The 22,663-nt window shown below is 40.3% G+C and overlaps 1 protein-coding gene across 2 annotated transcripts in view; it reads left to right on the plus strand.

Annotated features, from left to right (window-relative positions):
• dachd (dachshund d) overlaps positions 1–22,663 on the plus strand; it is a 121,466-nt gene that overhangs the window by 54,562 nt on the left and 44,241 nt on the right. Inside the window, exons 2-4 of one of the 2 annotated variants that reach the window (XM_024286934.2) lie at positions 2,272–2,387; positions 12,321–12,473; positions 12,997–13,044. In XM_024286934.2, the coding sequence (XP_024142702.1) occupies positions 2,272–2,387; positions 12,321–12,473; positions 12,997–13,044 (317 nt within the window). The remainder of the gene's footprint in view (positions 1–2,271; positions 2,388–12,320; positions 12,474–12,996; positions 13,045–22,663) is intronic. The other variant, XM_024286935.2, reaches the window with a different exon arrangement.

Genomic DNA, 22,663 nt, shown 5'->3' on the forward strand with positions numbered 1-22,663 from the left:
AATCAAAATGGAGTTAACAGCAACGCTAGGAAAAGCTCTGATGAGGAGCCCCTAAAACCTTAAGAATTAAACACATTAGAGGGAATAATTAGCAGTTAAAAAAAACAGCTGTGCTGAAGAGAAGCTCAAATCTGCTGCAGCTGAAGCAAGAGGGCGGAGTTAAACTGCACTAAATGCACCAAACAGACCTACCTAACAAAATCCCCGAACAACAAAACGTCTGCTCCACAGACACCTACAGCCTGGTTTCAAAAATACCTGCAGGTAGGTTAACTTGTGGAAAAGTCTTACTGACTTAAACAATTGTCAAATGTCAATCCAAGGTGTTTGCATAACTGTTTTATATATATAAAAGCTGAAATATGAGAGATTGGAATGCCTTTTTACCTTGTAGGAACATTGTTATCAAGAAGCTTTAAGCCCCTCTTTATGTTATTAGAGAGGATAATGTCTCAAAAACATGTGTCGAAGTCAAGGCCCGGGGGCCAGACTCGGCCCTCTGGGTAATTATTATATCCGGCCCTCCAGATCATTTTATTTTATTGTTATTAATGGCCTAACGTTATCTTGCGCTTATTTGTAACTTGTATAATTTTGACAATATATTTTTATGGAGAATAAAATATTGAAAGTTATTTGAGGTTTTGAGTTGATTTATTCTGGAATAATTTTCCTGCCTATTTGAATTCACAGTTATGTTAAAAAGTTAAGTTTTTATAGTTTTAAAAATGTTGTTTTAGTGTGTTAAATAAATGTTTATCCTGTTCGGCCCGCGACCTAAGGTGTGTTTTGGATTTTGGCCCCGTCTTAGAATGAGGCAAAAATCACAGGTTAATCTGAAAAACCTTAAAACTGCCTTAAGACAGTCAATAATACCTAAGAAGAAAATGAAAGTAATAAATACATAAAAAAGTGAATGATACATTGGATATTTTTGTGAAAATAAATCATATAATGAGATGAATTGTCATAATTCATATTAATTTTTTGTAGAAAACTTCAAAAAAATGAGATAGGTTTATTAATTTTTATAACAACGTCAAATCCAAAGCAGTAATGACTTCCTGTAAGAACATACTCAATATTTCAGAAGAACATTTTTGTCCATCTCCTGCGTGCTCAGCCTGAAATCCTCCCTAGAGCACATTTTAGCCCATCCGCTACTCCTTTTTCAACCAAATCAGTGTACAAAAAAAAAAAATACCAGCTCTGGCATTTGTTTCTCTATTTATGGGAAGATATATATATATATATTTTTTTATTTTTAAAAGAGAACCTTGTATCCTGATAAAGCTTAAAATGGATCGCTACGAGAAATAATGTATGAAGCCAATATGTCACCTGTGTCAAGTCACCATAATTCATCTTCAGCTCAGACATGCAGCTTCATAAAGAATATTCCCATACAGTCGTTTGGCCCATTACATGCTCATTGTGTGTGTGTGTTTTTTTTTTTTTTCCCCTCCACCCTGTAGGCTATTCTTTGTAACTTTAAGCCAGCAAAGTAGGTATTGATTGAAACTCGAAGCTGTATTAATAACTGAATGAGTAAGATGTGTGGAGAGTCAGGGGTGTATCTGCTTTGAAGGGCCTTTTTCTCCTCCACGGCGAGGTGGCACGGTCATTTATCACGGCTGGATCTGTGCCCCTCGTTTGGTGTAATAAAACTCCCCCATCAGAACCGTCCAACAGGTCTGAATCACTCTGTCACACCACCTTCCAGCTAAGGCACGCATTAAATCAAGCAAGCAGAACATTTCCTAAGGCAGCCATTGCCTTTTAATTTCCTGAAGAACCTTAAAATATCATTCATTACCAGAACTACACATATTTGGTTTTTAAAAGTCTCATAAATCAATAGTGGCCTGACTGCAATAATTATAACAAGTTAACATGTAATTTCCAGGCCGAGGGCCGCGCACTGGATTTTAGCATATGCAAACGAGGCAATTCAAACAGTGTGGGGATATTAATGCGAGGAACAGGTAACGAGGTGCAGGTTATGAATTATGCATCAAAAAGTGGTTGATCTTCAATAAAGGAAATGAATTCACCGTGTAATCTAATTAGTTATGGAAGTCTATTATGTTGAGCTGCAGAAAGCAACTGTCCTTGAAAAGAAATTTATTTACAGTACATGTTAGCTCTTTGGAATGGGATTGCTTTCTGGAGCGCTCCAAATGTTAACACTCCCCCCACTGCCGCCGCCGCCGCCACTGGCCACGCACCCCCTCCTCACCCTACCCTTTCTTCCTCTGCCTGCCATTGCAGCTCCAGACCCGGGCGGCCTCCGAAGAGAACCCAGAGTGTCACGTCAACAGAGAACCCCCACATCATGCCCCACTCGGTCCCTGGACTCATGTCACCTGGCATGATCCCTCCCACAGGTACGGCTTTCCTCCTGTTGCTAAGGTTCTTCCTCACTCTGTCTTTTCCTTTTTTGTTTTTAGTTTCTGCTCCTTCTTTTTCTCTCTCTTGCACACACACAAACAGCTTCCCTACGAGTGGCCTCCCTGCAGCTTGTCCTCGAAATGGCAACCAGTCCAAAGTGACACATGCACCCAGCCACCAGACACCAGCCGCTCACTCATTTACCAAAAACAGATCTAATGCTCAACCCCCGCAAACCAAACGGGGGGGAGAATAAATTGGACCGGAGATCTTTGCTCCCAGATTATTCCAGTAGATGTTGCATTTTGCCTTGAGTGCATTCTAATTAGTGCGATTAAATCCACTCCACTGGTATATGTACATAGGCAGTGGTGATGCTAAAGCAAGCTTATCGCCACAAGAATCAACAACAACCGTTTGTGCCCTGTCTCAGCTTCAGGCCAAGTCTTAATGCAACGAATGCTTTTGTTCTATTTGTGGCTGGCTTCAATCTGAATGCTTTGATGTTGGTGGCTCTAAGTGCTCTGATTTGCATATTTCGCTGTCCCTCTTGATATATCTGTAATGATATTGTGCCATTGAAAGCAGCACAGTTGGTGGACATTGTACATTTTACTAAATCTTTCCAACATCTGTCTCTTCTAAGCTTTAAAAGGACCTGATAAAAATATCTAATGAAGCAAAATCTAAGATTTAACGACTGCATGACATCGTGCCTTCTAGCACTATTAACTGAACGGAAATTATAAGCAAAAATATGCAAACTAAGTGAGTTTTTCTCTGACTCGATACGGCTGCTAATGGCCTGATTTGATTTAACTTTGATTCATGAGGTCACAATTTGATTTGGTTTATGATTTGAATCAGTTTTAATTCCTTTTTGCAATTATGTTTTTTAAATCCCATTTTATCTAATAATCATTCTGTTTTTTTACATAACCTTTATTTAAAACCAGATAAAGATCCATTTAGATCAAGATCTCCTTTGTCGAGGTCAATTTGGTCGATTCTGGTCAGCAGACCAGTTGAACAACAAAAGAAAGACATAAACGTAATAAAAACGAAAACTATTTGGGGATTTAAGGGGAGAGTAGTCAGAAACAGAAAAACAATACTTTTTTACTTTATAAAACTATGTATTAATTTGAGAAACTGTCAAATTTGTATTAATTTAGTTGTTATTGTTTGGAATATTAACACAGAGCAAAGCAGCTGTGAAAACACTGTAGCTAAAGATTTGGTGTTAAAGGGTTAGAGTTTGGATAGAACAGTGAGTCAGAAATAAATCTGTCAAATTATAACTTTTAAGTTTATGAAGAAAATTTCTTGATACAAATAAAAATGCTTTGTTTTAGTAAGGAACCCATATCATCATCCTTCCACCATCATGCCGATCAACTTTTGTTTTTTTTGATACCATTGATTTTAATGGGGCTTATGCTATTACAAACAAAAAGGATCTTTTTAGTTTAATTTATCTGTTGAACATCACTTGAAGCATCAATTTTGAACTCTACCAACTAAACAGTCTATTTACAGTTGCCATGATCCAAACTTTTAGTTAGAAGACGAGAGCTGTGGGCTGAAATATGGTAACTATTGGTTTATTTTTCCATGTGTTACATTTACATGTGGAATCCAATTTTAGGAGTGCCTTGTTTCGGAAAAAAAAGATCATTCCATGTGTTACAATGGACCCCAATCTATTTGGAAAGCACCTTATCACCTCCTGCAGATTGATAAGCAGCAACAATTCCCTGTTTAACACATGTCTGCTGTTTACACACCTGCAAACTGCCCACGGATTTGCTGATGAGTCATTTTTTGATTGATCAGCATCTTCAAGCTGCTGCTTACTCCCATAATTTCCAATTAGGGCATCTCTAAATTTTTAAGTAGTTTTTTGGTTTTCAAGTGTTGGCAGAGCTTTATAGTTTCATCTCATGTTGACTATTACTGAGCCAAAAGTGGATGATCAGCTGTTTTCCATATCCTTTCTGATATTCTTCTATGAGGAATCATCAAAGGAAAATGGTAAAAGATCATTTTTACTTAAAAAGTTTTTACTTTCCAACTTTTTTTGGGCTCTAAAGTGTTATTATTTTATGTAGAATGTTTCATCCATCAGTTTCCTGATTTGTCGTACAACTTTTTCTTTAAAGCAGAAGGTTTTAGTTATATATATATATATATTTTTTTCATTATCCACGATTCTGTCAGTCCTTCCTTGGGGAAGTTTTACGTTTGTAGTGCTGTCTTTCTGAAATTAAAGACTTTATTTTTTCCAACCTATTGTGGATTGATAGAATGAAAAGTGTCCAAACTTGGGTCACAACCATATCCCTCCACTGCTTCTATTGTTGGACGTGAACCAAACAGAAATACAATCATTGTAGTCATCTCCGTGTCCTTCTCGTCTAAGAATTCATGCTTAAAGCTCATCGAAATTTGTGTTTTCTCTTCTAGTTTCTTACAGTTTGGTAGACACTTATTTGATTAATGTTATGTCTTTCTTTTTTAGCATGTTTTTGTGTTTTTTACCTTTGTGTGTGTGTTTTTTTTTAAATAACCTTTTAGATTCTTCTCATATGGATGTTTGCATACAATAAAGGTCAAAAAAGCGTCTTGGAGAACTTTTCAAGAAAGTCCTTCACTACTTGTTGTTCTCTTGTTGGACCACTGTCTGTCAGTCAGCCAGACGCAACTACTTGTTAAAATCTGTAGAGTCCAATTTCCACAGCTGATCGATTTGAACTTTTTAACTGCAGATTTTGTCTCTCATCACTGTTTTCTGTTATATTTATGGGCTTTTATTCCCATCTTTGTGAAATTATTTCATTTTGATTAGATTTTACCTAATTAAAGTAAAATGTTTGGCTTTAAGTGCAAATATTTCTGTTTTAGAACAAAGTTATTTACCATATTTTCTGGACTATAGTGCACCTGAATACAAACCGCATCCGCTCTATTTAAAAAAAAAAGATATACAAGCAACAGATATCTATTTGGAAAAATTAGATATTTACTGCATGTACAGAACAATTTTGTACCTTAAATGTACATGTTTGTACCTGCCAGCTCCAATATCTCACCATAGATTCACTGATGCTAAGCTTACGTAGTTTCCTTCCTGTATGGCAAGCTCTATGGCCTTCAACTTAAAGCTTGCATCATATAAACTTCTTTGTGTGACTTCCATGATGATGGGGCGGGGATTTGTAAATAATTACCAATTAGTAATTTGTCCCTTGTGTTCTTCTAAAGAAAAGGTAGCATAGGCTATTCTTCTTTGCATTGATTTTTCATCTATCTTATTTTTTAATTCTAATTTCAGTCAGAGCACCCCTAGTGGTGGAAGAAAAATCCACAGAATAGCTGCACCTTTGTATAAGCTGCATGGTTCAAAACCTAGGAAAAAAGTAGGGTCTTATAGTCCAGAAAATACAGTACTTTTTTAATAGTACAAAACCAAAGTTGAACACATTCCTAGTCCTGACAGACACATTTCAGTTATTAAACTTTTGCAAAAATAACCCAGGCAGGTAGTATCAATTAGGACTCTGACATTCATCACATTCTTAGATATGTCCACGTTTCATTTAAACAAAGACTAGCCTTTGAACCGACAACAGGCTGAGGTTGCTGGACATGTACTGTGTGCGACAAAACTTAAAGGGCGACAAGAAAAACAAGAAATGCGGTGATGAGAAAGACACGTGTTATTTAGCAGAACATAAAGCAACAGAAAAGCCTTTTGATATCATCCCCTTTAAGCCCAGAGGAAGTGTGTGATCTTGACATTTAGTCAGGGTATTAAGGGGCAGAGATAAAGGAACCGGGGTTTTTGGTCTTCTCATAACTGCCTTGAGCCTCCTGACTGTGTTGAGACAGAACCTCTGCAACACTTTCTGCTTTATAATTACAGCGTTTTATTGTTTTTGATGATAGCGCTGGCCATTAATCATCACAGAAGTTGCAGATTGCGACAGATAAGTAATTAAGCATAATTGACCACACACAAGTTGGCATCTAAGTAGGCGACTAATTGATCCTCCTGCCATGTCCAAATGTTCTGACTGATGATTTTTAGAAAAAAACTGTGCTGAGAAACCGTCTGAAACCACTACACGATAGTGTCCTGTCATATCGGTTCATTTTTCAGATGAGCTCCTACGCACACACGAGGAATTGCTTTTACCGAAAAGTCCAAAAAGAAGAAAGAAAAATCGTTCTGTGAGGAGCACCTCCAGCAACTTGTTTACATCTCTCCTCACCAGAAAAAGGCAGGCAATAAATATAGATTCAAGTCACCTCAGATTAAAGTCACAACTTTGCATGGAAGGTGTCGCCGTCACCGTCAACGCCATGACCAAAGAGGGGGATGTGAAACACTTTGTTAACATTTGCTCCTTTGCCTTCGACGGAAAAGAGCGCCTCAGATTTCCACTTAGGAAAGAATTCCATCATACGCGCGTCTGCATGCGTTCACGGGGGGACGTGCTGGGGTTAAGCTGGAGCCCTTCCAGTCGCTGATGCATTACAGGCAGATTGGCCCCCCCAAATCGGATTATTTGCTGTGGACTGACACCACACTGGGATGACATCTCCTTTAAGAGAGGAGATGGGGGGGTGGCGGCGGGCCTCCACTCACACCGGCCACTACTTAAGCAGCAGCTTCAATATAATTCATTTATGTCTTGGATATGGCTTCAACCTTTTGAATAACGCAGGAGTACTGCGTTTACCATTAGAGAAATGAATGTCACCTATGTCTCTCAGGGGGTAGCATCCTGCTCTTGGCTGTTAGGAACAATTTCCTCCACCTCGGTCTGGCATTTTTCTTTGCTCTACAATAAGTTTTGGATCGAGTCATTTCAAGTCCTTTAATAACCGATTTGTCATTTTGGATTGAGGAGGGAATCTGCTAATCCTCTGCCTCCTGAAGCGGGTTTAAAATAGATCCCCATATGCAGCAGGTAAATTAGTGTCAGTTCTTTGTGTCGCAGCTCCTCCTCTTTCAGTCCGCTGCTTGTCAGAAGGTTAGCACACCCTGTAATTGATACTAAATTTGTCATGATGTGGGTATCACAGTTCAAGTGGTTTAGTGTACCTAATAGTCACCGAGCTCCCATCCTCGGTTTGTCATTGCCGCGCCGCCTCCGTGCATAAATCCAAGCGGTGATGCTCACTGGCATTTGAGCATGTGATCTCTGCTAATCTTGTTTACCGTGTTTTTGCGGGATCTGTCCTTAAAAAACACACTAGAAACAGAACAAAAAGATTGTTTCCCTTCAAATTGGTGTTAGAAAAAGTCCTAAAAGTCCACCCATTGTGTACTGATGTGAAGTTAATCTGATTTTAATTTAATTATACAGTTAGTTGTGGAGGGCACAGGCACTGGGATGTTTGTTGTAAGAATGTTCTGACATTGGCGCAGGTATGGGGCAGCTCGCATGTTAATTAATGATGAAGATCCTGACAATATGCAGAGGCATGACAGCGTTAAGCCAGTCGGCTGCTGCTTCCTTTGCATATTAATAGATCCTTCATTATTATTTAATATGACAGCTGCTCCAAGGGCTACCATCAGACCTTGTCTCTGTTATTTGCTGTTTCGTGCTCCCCGTGTGACAGTGCCGTGCTATTCTCTATTTGTTGAAATGTTCCCTTTTTTTCCCCCCAGTTCTCCCGTCCATCCGACTCTTTACACGCCGCGGCGGTGCGCTGTTTGTTTTGTGCTCAGGAGGATTCTGGCTCGCCTGTGCACCAATATCCGAAAAGTGTTTGAATCCAAAGGTGACTTTGAAAGAATATATGAGGCCCGGATTGTTTTGTTTGCATAGTAATGAATGCAGATTAGCACTGAGTGGGACTGGTCTTGTTGACTTTTAGACTTCTCGCGGCTAATAGACCTGTTGGTGGGCGCCGGCGTCTCCCCAAGCTGCCTCCCAGCCATTGTGTTGAGGCGAGCGTTATGCGGATATGACAATTGATCTGGTGAAATGAAACAATTATCAGAACAAAGATTTCGATCTGTGGAGTGACACTTAGTCAAACGCGGGATGGAGGCTGCCGCTGAATGATAAATGAAAAATGGGAAAGTGATCATTCCAACCATTTCACTCTTGTACGAATCAATCGCTCAGCCTTTATTTACTCAATATACATCTGATCCAAACACGTTACCTTTTTCCCACGTTGAATCGTTTCCTTTTTCTTGCCTTTTATCCGTCTTATAGCTCAAGACAAGTGGGCTGCAGTGCCATAAACCATGATGTTCTTAACAACTTAGAGAGCATCGGGGAGCGCCACTGCGGCACTCCTTTGAGCTGCACCTGATTTGTGGGGGGAATTTATCACACAAACAGCCCAGAGGTGATTTCAATATTTACCCGGCAGTCTGTTCTGCATACGTCTCATTTGGAAAACAGTTGACTCTTGCCCATTATACACAAATGAAGGCTGACCTTCAGACTGGGCAGAGGCCACATTCATTATGTGAAGAAGTATCACCGTCTTATGAGGCAGTGGCTTTTTTTTTTTATTCCTGTTCTGCCTATGCATATGGAACAGCATCCAGGGCCTAATGCAAACGAGAGGGCCCTGGTTGACATGATGTATACTGTACGTCAATATGGTACTGATGTATTTTAAGATGCAAACAAGGCCTTAAATTATATGCACCTTCATGTCAGAGGCTCAGAGTGACTCCCACCATCTGCCTATCAGCTGGGAATGAGAGGAGAGGGTGTTTGGGCCGGTCTGTGCCGGCGCGCATGCTTATGTGTGTTTGCGCAGGCTGCCTCGCGTGATACGTGTAGGATCCCCTTGTACCGGTGTCTCCTCAGACCTATGGCTAATGGCTGCTTTGAGTCCCGTCACTGCGATGTGACAGCTCGGCGGTGATAAACGCAGACGTTGCCTTGTTCTGCGTCAAGCGTAAGCCAAGCCCGCATATGGAGCGCAGCAGCCCCTGTAAGAGGGCAGGTGATATACTGTAACACGGATGTGAGTTATGCCAGTAAAAGCCACACATTCTTTTTTTTTTCTTTCTGGTTATGCATCTTTGATTTTGTTGGCTGGGGTTGGCAAGAAGAGTCATGGGGGCTCTCCTGAGACTCCATCGGGCCTTGAGGAGCTTTAGCTGGCTCTGCCCCTGCTGTTGGAGACCAGCCTCATGAATAAAGATCTCAGTCACGTTCAATGCACTGGAACTCTGGAACGATGACAAACCAGTGTTTTATGATCTTTGCAGTGTGAGCAGAATATCTACAATATGGCTCCTATGTAGAATATCAATCCTATGAAGTTCATTTTGATTTATGTGATGAGCATTGTGGGATTTATGAATATTCAAAAAGTATTCTAGAAATCTTTATAAGTACTTTCAAGAGTCAGTATTCATTAAGGGTGAAAAGCAAACAGGAATTTAGGATGTCTAAAACATTTTGAAAAGCAGCATTTTAACATATGAAGATTTAATAAATGCTGCTCTAGGATTCTAAAGCTGCAATAAATCAGTGTGAATAGTGTAGAGGAGAGAATTAAAAGGTTTACGTTTCAATCCAACTGTAATACATGTTTAAGGCTTAGTCAGGGTGTTGACCCATATGACTGCTGCAGGTTTTTGGGTTGTTCGGGCTCGTAGACAGGTGTTGCCACATCTTGAATGGAGTGTAGGTGTGTCTTGCAGTTTCTTGAGGCTCTTATGGTAGGGGTCTGGGGAAAAATCGAATTGGCAGTATATCACAATATTTCATTTTTTGATACTTAAAATGCTGACAAGACGATATATAATGAATTATTTCTAGGTGTCATTCAGTGTCTTACTTTTGTTTTCTACATAAACCCTGACCACTAATCAGCAGCACAGGACACTGAACCTCTTTGAACATCTCTACACCAAACCAAAGCAACAGCCAAATCTTGCAAGATTACCAGCTTCTGTTAAATGTTCAGTCGGCCTTACGCTTGTTCTTGCTATGAGACATCCACTACTTAGTTTTTACGTTTTTTTTGTACAGACTCTTAAAAAAAAAAAAAAAAAGTTGAAAAACTGTTCTGGTACAGTCTTGGGGTAGGCCTATATTGTGATATGTATCCTATCATGACACATGTATCGGGATACGTATTTTATCATGAGACATGTATGGAGATACATATCGTATCACCAGAGTATTGCCAATACACACCCCTATTGTGTGGCTACCTCAAGGGAAATTTTGATGCGCATGGTAAGTATACCGTATATTGTGTCATCCGCAGCATGCCCATTGATACCAATGTGTGTGAACATTTTGGCTCTATGGGCTCACCAATTGGTCTATTAGGGCCTGGTTGATAAAATTGATTAATTGATTTGAATCAATTTAATCTTAACAGATCAATAATCGATTTATAAAAATAGAAATTGATTTAGCACATTAAGCTTAAGTTCGCTAGCTTGATGCTAATGTTTAATAGAATTTCCCATAGGACGGCTAATGCTAACGCTCGGTTGACCTAAACATACATTGCTGACTAAATGAACACCTTTATAAACTTACAGGAATTAATTTTACAAACGCTTTTAAGAAAATAATTTTTAAAGTAACTATTTGTGGTTTAAAACACCGGTATTTGCTCAAACGGTCTTCTTCTGGAATAAGGTGTACTGCTACGGCGCCATCGCCACCTAGTGGCCAAAATGAAATGGCCTCCGGGAGAGGCAGAACACTGTTTACAATGTTAATTATCTGAACATTTTTGTTAGAGCTTCTCCTTTTGAGAAACCATGTAACACTGTACGCTATTAGCAATCTCATTATTTCACTAATAAATTTTACAGTATGTGAACTGTATCAGATTAATATGGTGTATAGTTGTATAGCACTTTTCTACCTTCCTTAAAGGCCCAAAGCGCCTTACAGTCACAGACACATTCACAAACACATTCACACACTGGTGGCTAAATTCAAACATATAATAGATTATTAATGTATTTCTAAACAAATGTGTATACATGTGTAAACTCAAAATGAAATTGAATTGAATCGAAGAATTGAAAAACATCGGAATTGAATCGATTCAGGCTCTTGTGAATCGAATCATTTCTGGAAATTATTATCGATACCCAGCCCTATGGTCTATAATACTAAAATTTTGCAGTTTGATCAGTTTTATTTGCAGACAGCCTTTGTAAGAGCCTACCTGTATGAGCAGTTGTGACTAAGGTAATAGGCTTTCGTAAATGTACCTTCATCTGATTAAATTCTCTAGTCTGATCTTCTTTTGGATATTAAGTCATTTTTTATATTTATATTCAAACTTGTTTATATTCAAAAACCAGTCAAGGTCACCATCCAACAGTGTTTAGATGAACATGTCATTCAGTGAAACATCCCTCTGAAATATTACAGAAACAGTTTTCTTCCTCAATTTGTCAGAGTTTTGCATTTCTTTCCCCTTTTTCCTCCTCTCGTCAAATCCTATCACCCAGCTACTCCGGTATAGGCAAATATCCTTTGTACACACTTTGCGAAAGTTGTGAACACAAAGTGCTTGCATCATGCACTATTATCCTGACTGCATCTGTTTCCATCAAAGGAGAAATACATCAATATGTTGGGCGAGGGGCTGCAGGAGTCTGAGACATTCATAAAAATTATATGCTGCCACAGACACAGGGACCAATCTCATCAGCATGATAACCCGCTGTGAAGATATCCACTGTCAGAAGATGAAAACCTAAGTTATGATCTCCCCGGAGCTTATTCTCCTACACTGTATAAATTTATTCATTGTTCTGTTATTTCAAAAGTCCCTTTTTCCTGTGTTTTCTTTATTCATCAAGGCAGCTCTCAGAAAGGTTATGCAGGTGCTGTGGCTCAGCCTCAGCAGACATGTAGCAGTCTGTAAAGAGCTGCATCTCCTCTGCCTCCTCTCTCCAGGCCTGACAGCAGCCGCCGCGGCAGCTGCCAACGCAGCCATCGCAGAGGCCATGAAGGTCAAGAAGATCAAGCTGGAGGCGATGAGCAGCTACCACAGCAACGCCAACCACCACGGGGCCGATGGAGAGAACGGAGACCTCAGCTCCAGCGTCGGTAAGGATGCCCTTCACAAACACACACCTACACAGACTGTAAAAGGAGGGTGCAGACCAACAGACATGTCGCAAATAGAGACGATCGCTCTCATCGTCACCCTTCCTGTTTGAAGATACTTGGGTCAGAGAAAAACAATGGTCATTCTTGTATCTTTGTTGTTACCATCGAGTTTAAGCATGCTAAATATCATAAACATGTACCACCACTGCTGCCTCAACAAAGCCCAACACATCACTAAAGACACTTCCCACCCTAGGAATAGGAATGTCCTCTTCAACCTGTTGCTCTCTGAGAGGCAACACAGGTCATTGTGAATAAGAACAAATAAACTCATTCTACGTTCATTCCAGACATGTGATGCGTCTTCTGAACGCTTTTCTCGAACACAGTTTTTGCATTCGGTGTTTCCACTGAACTGTACCCAGTACTAGTGCATGTACTCACAGTTGGAAGAGGCTTGATCCAAAATGCCATAGTGGTACAAACCTCTTGAATCTGCTCCTGGCTTTTTCTTTCACAGCTCTATTCCAGTATATGAAAGTCTTAGAACTCCAGCCGGGCACAAACTGCAAGTATTAATTTCTCCTTCATGATCAATTTTCAAATGGCTGAAACTTCTATGAATGATGAGGACACTATGAGTCCTTCATTGGTCAAAGTTCAACTGATGTAGCTTTTAATGGATGTTCAATGGCCAAATGTTTTGGACGTAGAGCCCAAAAATGTGCATAGCTATGTGTGAACACAAGAGTTTTTAACACAGAAGCCCGTAACCCTTGTGTACGTGCATTTACCCAGCCTTTTTATTGACAGTGGCCGCTTGAACTCGCATTTCCAAGCCCAGTGTGAACGTAGCATCAGACAGTTTCTATCCCAGAGCTGTTTCAGTCCTGAATGTGGAAAGAAATTAGCACTTTGGTCTTACTTTTTAACATATCTTGTTCTTGCATTCTTTTTGGACAAGAGAGTTGGTGCTAAATTTTCGTTGTATCTTTACAAAGACAATAAAGCTTTTCTGATTTAGCAGCTCAGTGATCTGGTGATGGAGTCTCCAACATCAGAATAGTAGATTGCGGGTTAGAATCTGGTCCTGGGACCTACAGATGGACCTCCTTTCCTGATATTCAGCATTATAGGTTGTTTGGGGGGCTCTAACTGCAGTTCATTGCTCCATCACATACAGAGAACAAATGCCACACTCAGGTGTGTGACAGCTGAAGAGATTCTAACTTTAGAACTAGTTTGGTTCTCTGTTAAAATTAAGAAAACCAGTTTAAGATCATGTTTGGAAATCTAACAAGCACCAGATAAATGTAGCTTTGTTAATAGTCTTTAGTCCTATTTTTTGGCTGTTTTACTTTTCCATTTTGAGTTACAGACAAAAAAGTGATGAGTAGGGCTGTTTTTTTAGCATTGATTTTTTTTGTAACTAAAAAGAGTTCAAATGAGACAATAAACTGAGCTCAAGCTTTCATAGGATAACATTCATTACTATTTCTACATCCTCCCAACTCATCAGTGCTTGTTATCATCATAAAGTTTTGTTTGTTCTGTTTGGAAACCCTTTCATTTACATAGAACTATATTTTCTAGGTAACAAACACCCTCTTTTTTATATTTCTTTGTCTTCACCTGATTCAAAACAATTTTAATACATAAATACGCAAAACTACAAATTTAAGTTTCATTTTTTTTAAATATGTAATCCATCATGAGAAAAATGCCACAAGAACATGTTAAAAACACCAAAAACACTATTTTCATCTGAGTGGGTCTTCGATGAGTCTTAATTTAGCCGCAAACTCAAGCAGACAACCTCTGTTCTTGACTTTACATGTTTACCGTACATACAAATATCTTTATTGACTCACAGTTTTGGCTATCAATGAAACTAAAAACATTTTCCTCAACTTTTTCTTCTTATAGTCATGAACTTTCCAGTAAATGAAATGTGGTCTTCTGCATTTGAGATGAAAGTCTAACTTTTTGTGTTGTTAAGTTCCAGGTGGTTTCTTATTCGCAATAGAAAGGTAATAGAACTTTTTCACTTGGTTTCTGTGGAGAACAACAGCCTTTCAGGCTTTTTCTGATGTTTTTCCAACTAGCTTCCCTTATGTCTTTCTTTATTAGTATTGATTTAGGATTCAAAAATGCATGTTACACACCAGATAAGCTTTCTTTTTACGCTTTTGATCATCAATAAATCAAGCTCTTAATTATTTAATAGTTATTTTTAAGCACTCCTTTTGAGTTTTTTGGCATTACATACCATAAAAGGTTTTTATTTTCCCTTTAGCTGCATTCCCCACAGTTTAAGTAAAGAGAGTAGACAGGCAGCTCCTCCAGATTACGGCTGTTTTCTTGCTGAAAACATGGCAAACTGTTGACTTTGCTAAGCTCAAAAGCACTTGAATCACTAACTTTGGGAATAAAAGTCATGTTTTTCCCCAAAGTATTTGGTGTTGAAAGAGGAAAAAAAGAAGTTTAATAGCTAAGTGGAATTGTGAACACAGTTTCCCAAAGCTATCAGCATTTTAACAGGGTCTAATTGAATTGCTGTGAGAGTGCTGGTTTTTCACTATATGCCATTTCAATTAATTATTAGCCCTAAAATGCAGAAGGATTTCTGTAATATCACACACAACCACTTAGTGAATTAAACAGAAAGATAATGTGTGTTAGTGGAGATTCATGAGGGCATTCCAAATTATAAACCGCACGTAATCCCGGTGGCTTTGCTCGCTAAATTGAGGTTTTTCTTTCTTTTTTTTTAATTCTCTTGCTGTAAAAAATAGCTCAACTTCTAAATAAATTTCCGCCGTAATGCTCTGCGTCGCTGAGCGTACGGCACACGCGACGGAAGCAGGATGTGTTGCAGGTTTAACAATGCAAAATTCATAAAGTTTGAGGTCATCAGTCCAAGAGAATGGAGTGTGTTTAAAAAAAAAAAAAAAAAGAAGGGGGGAATATGAGCCTGCGAGGTCACAGAAATAAAGATAAATGCGAGTACCAACAGCAAGGTTGTGGCAATGGAGCTAATAAGAAACTGTTTTATCTTTTTACAATTTAAATTGTAACCTTGAGCCCACAGCACAGCCTCACGGGCTCCCGGAAGAATCATAATTCTGGCAGGGGTGTGTGTGTGTGGGGGGAGCGGTTCTGGGTGTGGGCGCATGGGCCGCAGCATTAGCTCTCTGAGTGAAATATATGGCAGTGACGCCTCTCGGCCCCATCCACAATCAATTGGATTCTTTTCCTTTAGTATTTACTCGCAGCGATGAGATGCTCGTCTGCATGGTGATGAACAGTCTGCCACTGGCGTTTGAAGGTGACCTGTCAGTGAGTATGGACAAATCTCTCGCTCGCAGAAATGTAGAAAATAAATCATTAGGGGCAGGCAGTCAGACAGGGGCCTCTCTCTCCCCTCCCTTCACTCTCCTCGGATTTAAATCAGCCCCAGATTTATGATTTGAATTAATGCTTCGTTTGGTCAAAGGAATGGTCGAGAGACAAATGATGTTTGGTACTGAAACCATCCTAATATTGATTACCGGGTGTCGGAGCAATCTCTTGTTTATATCAAGCACTCTGCTGTGACAGGGTGGCCAGCAGGAGTCATCCAGATAATACTCTGCAGATATATGGCCCGATCTGCACCGTGGAGCCACAGAACACACGGCGAGCGGCATCCTGCCCTCTTCATCCGCCCCCAGACTTTTGCTTTTTTCATGGAAGCATGTTGTAATCCTCCCAAAAAGAAGAAGTGGCTTGATTGGAAAGCTATTTAAGATTCTAAAAGTGATTTATGGCTCCTGGCATTTTGGGTCCAGGAATGCCTAAAAAGTTCAGCTTGGAGTGGGCAGAACGGGAATTCTTTTTGGCTACCGGGATAAGACTGGGGACTTGGGAATGACTTCATGCTGTTGTGACTAGAACACAGCTGCTCGGAATGGGACGACGTGACATTCTTGCAAACAAGCAGCCCAGAAACACATGCAGATAGATATGTTTACTTAAAGACGTACTCCATCATTTTTTGAGCCATTTTTAAAGCATTCCCAATGTTTCTTTTTAATTATAGTTATCCCGTTTTTTAGAAAAATCTAACAACCTGTGTCGTTTTTTAGGACCACACCCCCTCCCCTTCCCTGTTGCTGAGAGCTCTCTGTTTACATGCTCTCCAACTATCTTACACCCTCTCACAACCCCAACCTAACATTAGCAGTGCAACAAAAATGGAGAGCAATGTTAGCGCTATCCAGTCGCACAGTTTTGATGCCAACTCGGACGAGGAAAATGAAGTGGCCTGCCCAGCGTATTTTCTAGATTTCAGATTTTAGATTTTATTTATTTGCACATAAAACATATTGCAAGGAAGAGGCAAAAAAAATTGTATGGACTTGTATTAGAGCCTCTACCCAATAAAACTTCAAATTAATATAAAGTATAATTTTACAATTTTATACATTCACAGTTATGCACTCCACACATCTCCAAAACAAAAGAAAAACATCTAGATTTCATAATACATCAATTTATAATAAGGGATTGCCCAACGTATTTTCTACATCACAAATACAATCTTTTTCAGCCGCATTTTTTTCCAGATTCAGAACAGTCTGAATTAAAAAGTACTCAGAAATGTAAACTACTGCTTCATTTTCTCAATATTTGTCCTCCATCATTAAAAAAATGCCACAATATTTGTCATAGTGAGTTTTTAAACAAACAATTTTACAAAACCAAGACGGCCATTGATGTGATAATAGATATCCCTCATCTGATCTGCTTAATCAGGTAAAGCCATTACATGCACATGCTAATTTAAAGTAAAAAAAACAAACAAAAAAACAAAGCCTCCTTCAGGCTGAAATACAGTTTCCCTCTGTCTGGGTGTTTGTCTGGACCTGGTTTTGCATTGTGAGGTGTCTGAAGCAAAGAACAACAGAGGCAGCCCCTGAAGTACTCTCAGCAGTGTCTGCAGAGTCAGGTTTCCATGTAAAAGGCTAATGCTTCTCCCCCTCATTGAGCATTCATCACAAACAGACCCCACATTTGAAACCAAGAGCATTAATTATAGAGGAAATAAAACAATCTCAGCTTAAAAAATCTAACAGAAGAAGAAAAAAAAACATTAAGCAATAGTTAAAAAGTGCTGGAGATGTCGAGATGAGAGGAAGGAGTGACAAATCCTTCTAAAGAAACACAAGTAGGCAGGGAGGGGGGGGCTTCTTTGATTATTCCTGCACGGTCTTTGGTTGAGCAGAGGGAGCCCTCTCAAAGCACAATGTGGATTGTTCCTGCGCCTCTCAGGAAATGCCACAATTACAGATCACAGACCAAGCAAAACATGTGTGGCGCTCGGCCTTGAGGGGGATAAACAGCCCGCCGTTCCCTCCCAGCGCATTGACCCCAGTCACAACCTTCATTACTGGTAGAAAAATTTTTGTCAGCTGCCCCACTAACAAACATCTGCCAATTTCAAGAGAGAGGATTGCTTTCTCAGCCTGGAAAGTGTTTTTCCTTTTTTTTCCCCGTTTGTTTTTTTGACCCTCTGAAATGGAGTGAGACGGACAAGTCGGAGCACCCTCGTCCTCTTCCTCCGTCTGTGTTATTGCTCTGTCTTGCTTACATCTCTCTCCTACCCTTTGTCTCTCTTTGCCCACTGGGGGCTGCCCTGCCGCTCGTCTGACTCCTCACCACACAGCTCTAATGGAGCTGAAATCCTGTTTGTAATTAGATATGGGAATTCCGCTGTCATCAGCCAGATGATGCCACAACATGCCGACCAAACATCTCACCGAAAGACAACACTGCAGGAAAAGGAAAATGCACGACACAAGGTGCTTTTTTTCTTTCTTCTTCTCCACACAATCGCCTGAACCTGTGGAGGAAGTCACATTTGTTATAGCAATAGATAGAAATACTTTACTTTGGGCTTAACCATTGACTGAATATAAGAACTGGACTGAGTGACCCCTCCCCCCCGGCGTTCCAAACAGGAAGTACCCGCTGGCTCCCAGAAGCAAAAATCCCATAAACTTATTTGAGAAATAAACAGCTGTTACTCAGTCATTGTATTTGTCAGAATAACAATTCTTTCTGTGTTAGATTTTATTGAATATTTTATTTTCATTTAAAATGTAAAGTTATAAACTGGCCAATCAGATGTCTCAATAAAAGTCTCATGTTGAACATTTGTAATGATTGACAGATCCTGCAGAGCCCGCTTTCAAGTGGTAGGGATGTAGTCTTTCAACAAGTTAACTACTGATTGGCGAGGGTGGTCGCCATAGAAACGTTGACTCATACCCACTCAAACCAATCACAGCTTACTGAGCATTTCTTGTTCCAACATGGCGACGTTTGTAAATGTTGAAGGAATTGATTTAATTTTGTTGAAGCTGGAAGTAAGTCACTTTCTATGGATGGCATCTCACTCGCTCGCTCCAGTTCTCATATACAGTCAGTGGGCTCAACAGGAAGTGGACGATAGCATGCTGCGCTACACGTGAACAGGCACTGACAGGTATCTGTTGGTTTCGCCTGACTGAGAGACCTGAAAAGAGGTTCTGGGTGAGATGATGAAGAACCATCAGTCTCGCTTCTGCGGGTCATCAGGCTAATTTCTGCCAGCTCCATCCTCATGCGAGCATGCATGCTAGGCTGAGAGTGTATGAGCGTGCATGCACGCCTGTGTGTTTGTGTGTGTGTGCGTGGTTAGGGAGAAAAGAGGGGGCCTTGGCCCCTGAGAACGCTCTGTGAGGAGACCACAGCTGTACACTCCCAGCAGCTAATTGGTCCTTATCTAGCTGTCCCATTCATCTTCATTTTTTACCAATTACTGAGCATTATCTGTGTTCTCAGTTGGGTATGGGACTTAATCCTTTTTGGTTAAGCCTGCGCTACAGCTTGCAAATTTCGACTGGAGGAAGGGGGAGGAGGGATGGGCACAGGGAGGTTAAGGTGACGGGAGGGGGGGCCAGAAGTCGTAGCAAAAAATAAACTTCCCATCATCCCTCACTGGAAATAGATAAACAATGACATCACACGTCAGAGAGGGGGAACAATGAAGAAAATTAATTATCGGCATAATAATTCTAGTCCTTGTTTGCAAACGTTGCAGCCTCATTGATTAGGCTGTTCTTCTTGCGCTCACCATTATTGACTTGTTAAAACCATATTCTCTAATCATTAGTGGGTTCCGCACTCACGGGCAGCAGCGCTTTACGGCCGCACGGTTAATTATTCAGCATGTATTCATTTTAAAGCAAAATCATTCTGTTTACTCTCCAAACAATTCAAGCACAGTACATTGCTCATCCAGAAGGTACATCAAGATGCTGCAATCTGGGGCAGTTAGCCTTAATTTTCTGAGATCAATGCATAACTAGTCTCCTCTCTATATGGGGTCTGTGCTTGGCCATGTTGCAGAGCTGAGTGAAGTCAGCGTGGATACCATGCACTAATTACTGGAGTGTTTACTGCTCTGTTGGATAGCATTTGTAGTATTTTGGACCATATAAGCAAATCTGTGGGCTTCACAGTAGACTGAGGAGCGTAGTATTAAGATGAAAGTTCATGCAAGGGAAAACAGTGGAAAAACAGTATTTATCGGTTGTGAAACGAGGTTTCAGAAGTTCAAGTTCGGCCTGTGAGCAGATGCAGCCGTGCACATAAAAGCAGATTACGTAAAGACGGCCCTGCACTTTGATAGGGATCGGTTTGGTCACACTCTCTGCGCCAGCTGTCAGCACAGCTCCACTGCTGCGATTTAATTAGTCTGTTTATGTCCTTTCTAATAATAAAACCCTCCGGGTGGAAGGACACGTCCAACAAGTTTAAGGAGGTGCTCCAACCTGCTAGCTGCACTGGTCCTGGTGGCTCCACGCAGGCAAATGTGGGCCATGATGGAGGATCAACTTCCTGCGCCTCTAGACAGAGCGATGGCCCCCGGGCTCAGATCAAGAATCACCCCCCTTCCTCAATCCTAACCCTAACCATTAGGGGATAAAGCACACACTGACCTGATATGAGTGTCTGGGGGCAACTTCATTCATCTTCTGCTCTAACACTCTTATGGGAGCTTTTGTCAAGCTAACTCTATGGAGAGGCTAGATTGTTGCCATGGGCTGAAAAGAATTCATTTTTTCAACGTATACCACTTCTTTCGCTGCCACAGACATCGCCCTGTCTCTTGTATGCAATTAGTCTTTTATTTTTTACATTTTCTTAGCTTCCTCACCTCGCAGAGTAGTGCCTGCTGCTGTTGGGGAAACGGCTGGAAGTAACTGCATTGTGCCAGACAGACAGTAGCAAGGCAGACAAGCTGCCTTCCAGTCTGAGTGAAGAGCTTGATGGGTCTCTGTCTCTCTCATGGGCTTTGGCCCTCGCCATCTCTCTATTAGTCTGCCACGCTCATGGGAGCCAGGTGACAGATAAGTGCGGAGCGGCGCACACATTTTAATAGACATTTCAAAAGATAAACCTGATAATCATTGCTCTCTTTAATGAAGTCTAATGTCCTTGTTCTAATTCCGGTTGCATCGGTGGCTAGGCACCAGCGTAACACGTGCACGATTGGGAAATCGGGAGGCACACTGACGAAGCTGCAAAACACACAACTGCAGAAATAGATTACAATAACAGCGGGGAGGGGGATTGATTAAACATTATTTCTGTAATGATCCATATCAAATTCTATCATGTTTGAGTGGCAGAGGAGATGCAGAGAAAATACCCACGTCTCCCTCAACAACTAATGCACAGCTATAAAAAAAACCCAACTGACCAGTTGAGTTGTCATCTCTCATCAACATTAAGCCTCGTTTTTCATTAATTGCTTAGATTAATTTGGAGCGCTTTGATGCGGGGGTGATGCTTGTGTTCGTCTGTCCCCTCCTCACTATTGTCTGTCAGGTTGAATTTAGCCTGGGAAGGGGCTGACCTTTGAAAGTGAAGAGATCAACACAATCTGATAAGACAATGTCACTTGGTGTAAATGTGATACGTGTAATAAATGACATTCAACCTTTCAGTGATGATGAGCTTTCGCAGGTCGCAGTAATGCGAGTTGTGCATGTGGTGTAACTGTGCAGAATCAGGCTAGTTTTCACAATAAGGCTTGACCATGTGCTTCCATTTTGTTCCATAATTATACTGCTGTGTTCTAGATCTGCACAATAAACCACAAATGTATTGTTATTGCCTGTGCGATATGCATATGAATGAATGAATGAATTAATTAAATGGTTTATTTCAAGCATATAGGTACTAATACATAAAATAACATCTTACATTATCAATCACAAGTTGATCACTTGAAAGGGAGTGGGAGGAAGCAAACTTATATATTCCCACCACGGCTCGACCATACCATTTTCTTTACATGAATTATCAACATCCGGTTCGAGACTAATTATCAAAAATGTATACCCTACAATCATAGATTCACGTTATTAAGGATCCTTAAGATCAGTGATGTAATTCACTTTCAAGCATTCACATACAAGTCATTTATATTAATCAGTACCAAAAATCTAATTATACTCAGACGATTATCATCAGGAAAAAATTTATTACTTTTATCAATACCAAAAATCCAAGCATATTCAGACCATCGTCACCAGAAAAAACCACCCGCACTAACCAGCACCAAAAATCCAGAGCATACTGAGATGATTAATAATCAAAGCATATTGCAAAAGATGGCGTAAACTGTGATAAAATATTACTTTAAATGTTTACACAAGTGCTCAAACAACCTCATGGCAACTTGAAGCATGAAAGAAATCAAATAAAGTATTTGTGCATTTGACCAATTAAATGGACTCCTTCACGTTGTTGACCATAAAATAGACCCCTTCACATCATCGACCACTCAAATTGAATCCTTCAAAATGTTGACCAATCAAAAATGGTAAATGGAGTATACTTGTATAGCTTTTTACTACCTTTCTTGAAGGCCCATAGAGCTTCAAAGTCACAGACCCATTCACCTATTCATCCATTCACTCATTCACACACTGATGGCGGCTCTATTGCCGAACACTGGTGCCAACCTTCCACCAGAGGCAAGGTGGCGCTCAGTGTCTTGCATAAGGACACTTTGACACATGAACGGTCATGGAATCGAACCAATAATCTTTCGATCAGGAGTCTACCGCTCTGACTTAGAAATTATTTGT

Source organism: Oryzias melastigma, linkage group LG21, assembly GCF_002922805.2.
Source record: "Oryzias melastigma strain HK-1 linkage group LG21, ASM292280v2, whole genome shotgun sequence".
NCBI classification, from domain to species: domain Eukaryota; kingdom Metazoa; phylum Chordata; class Actinopteri; order Beloniformes; family Adrianichthyidae; genus Oryzias; species Oryzias melastigma.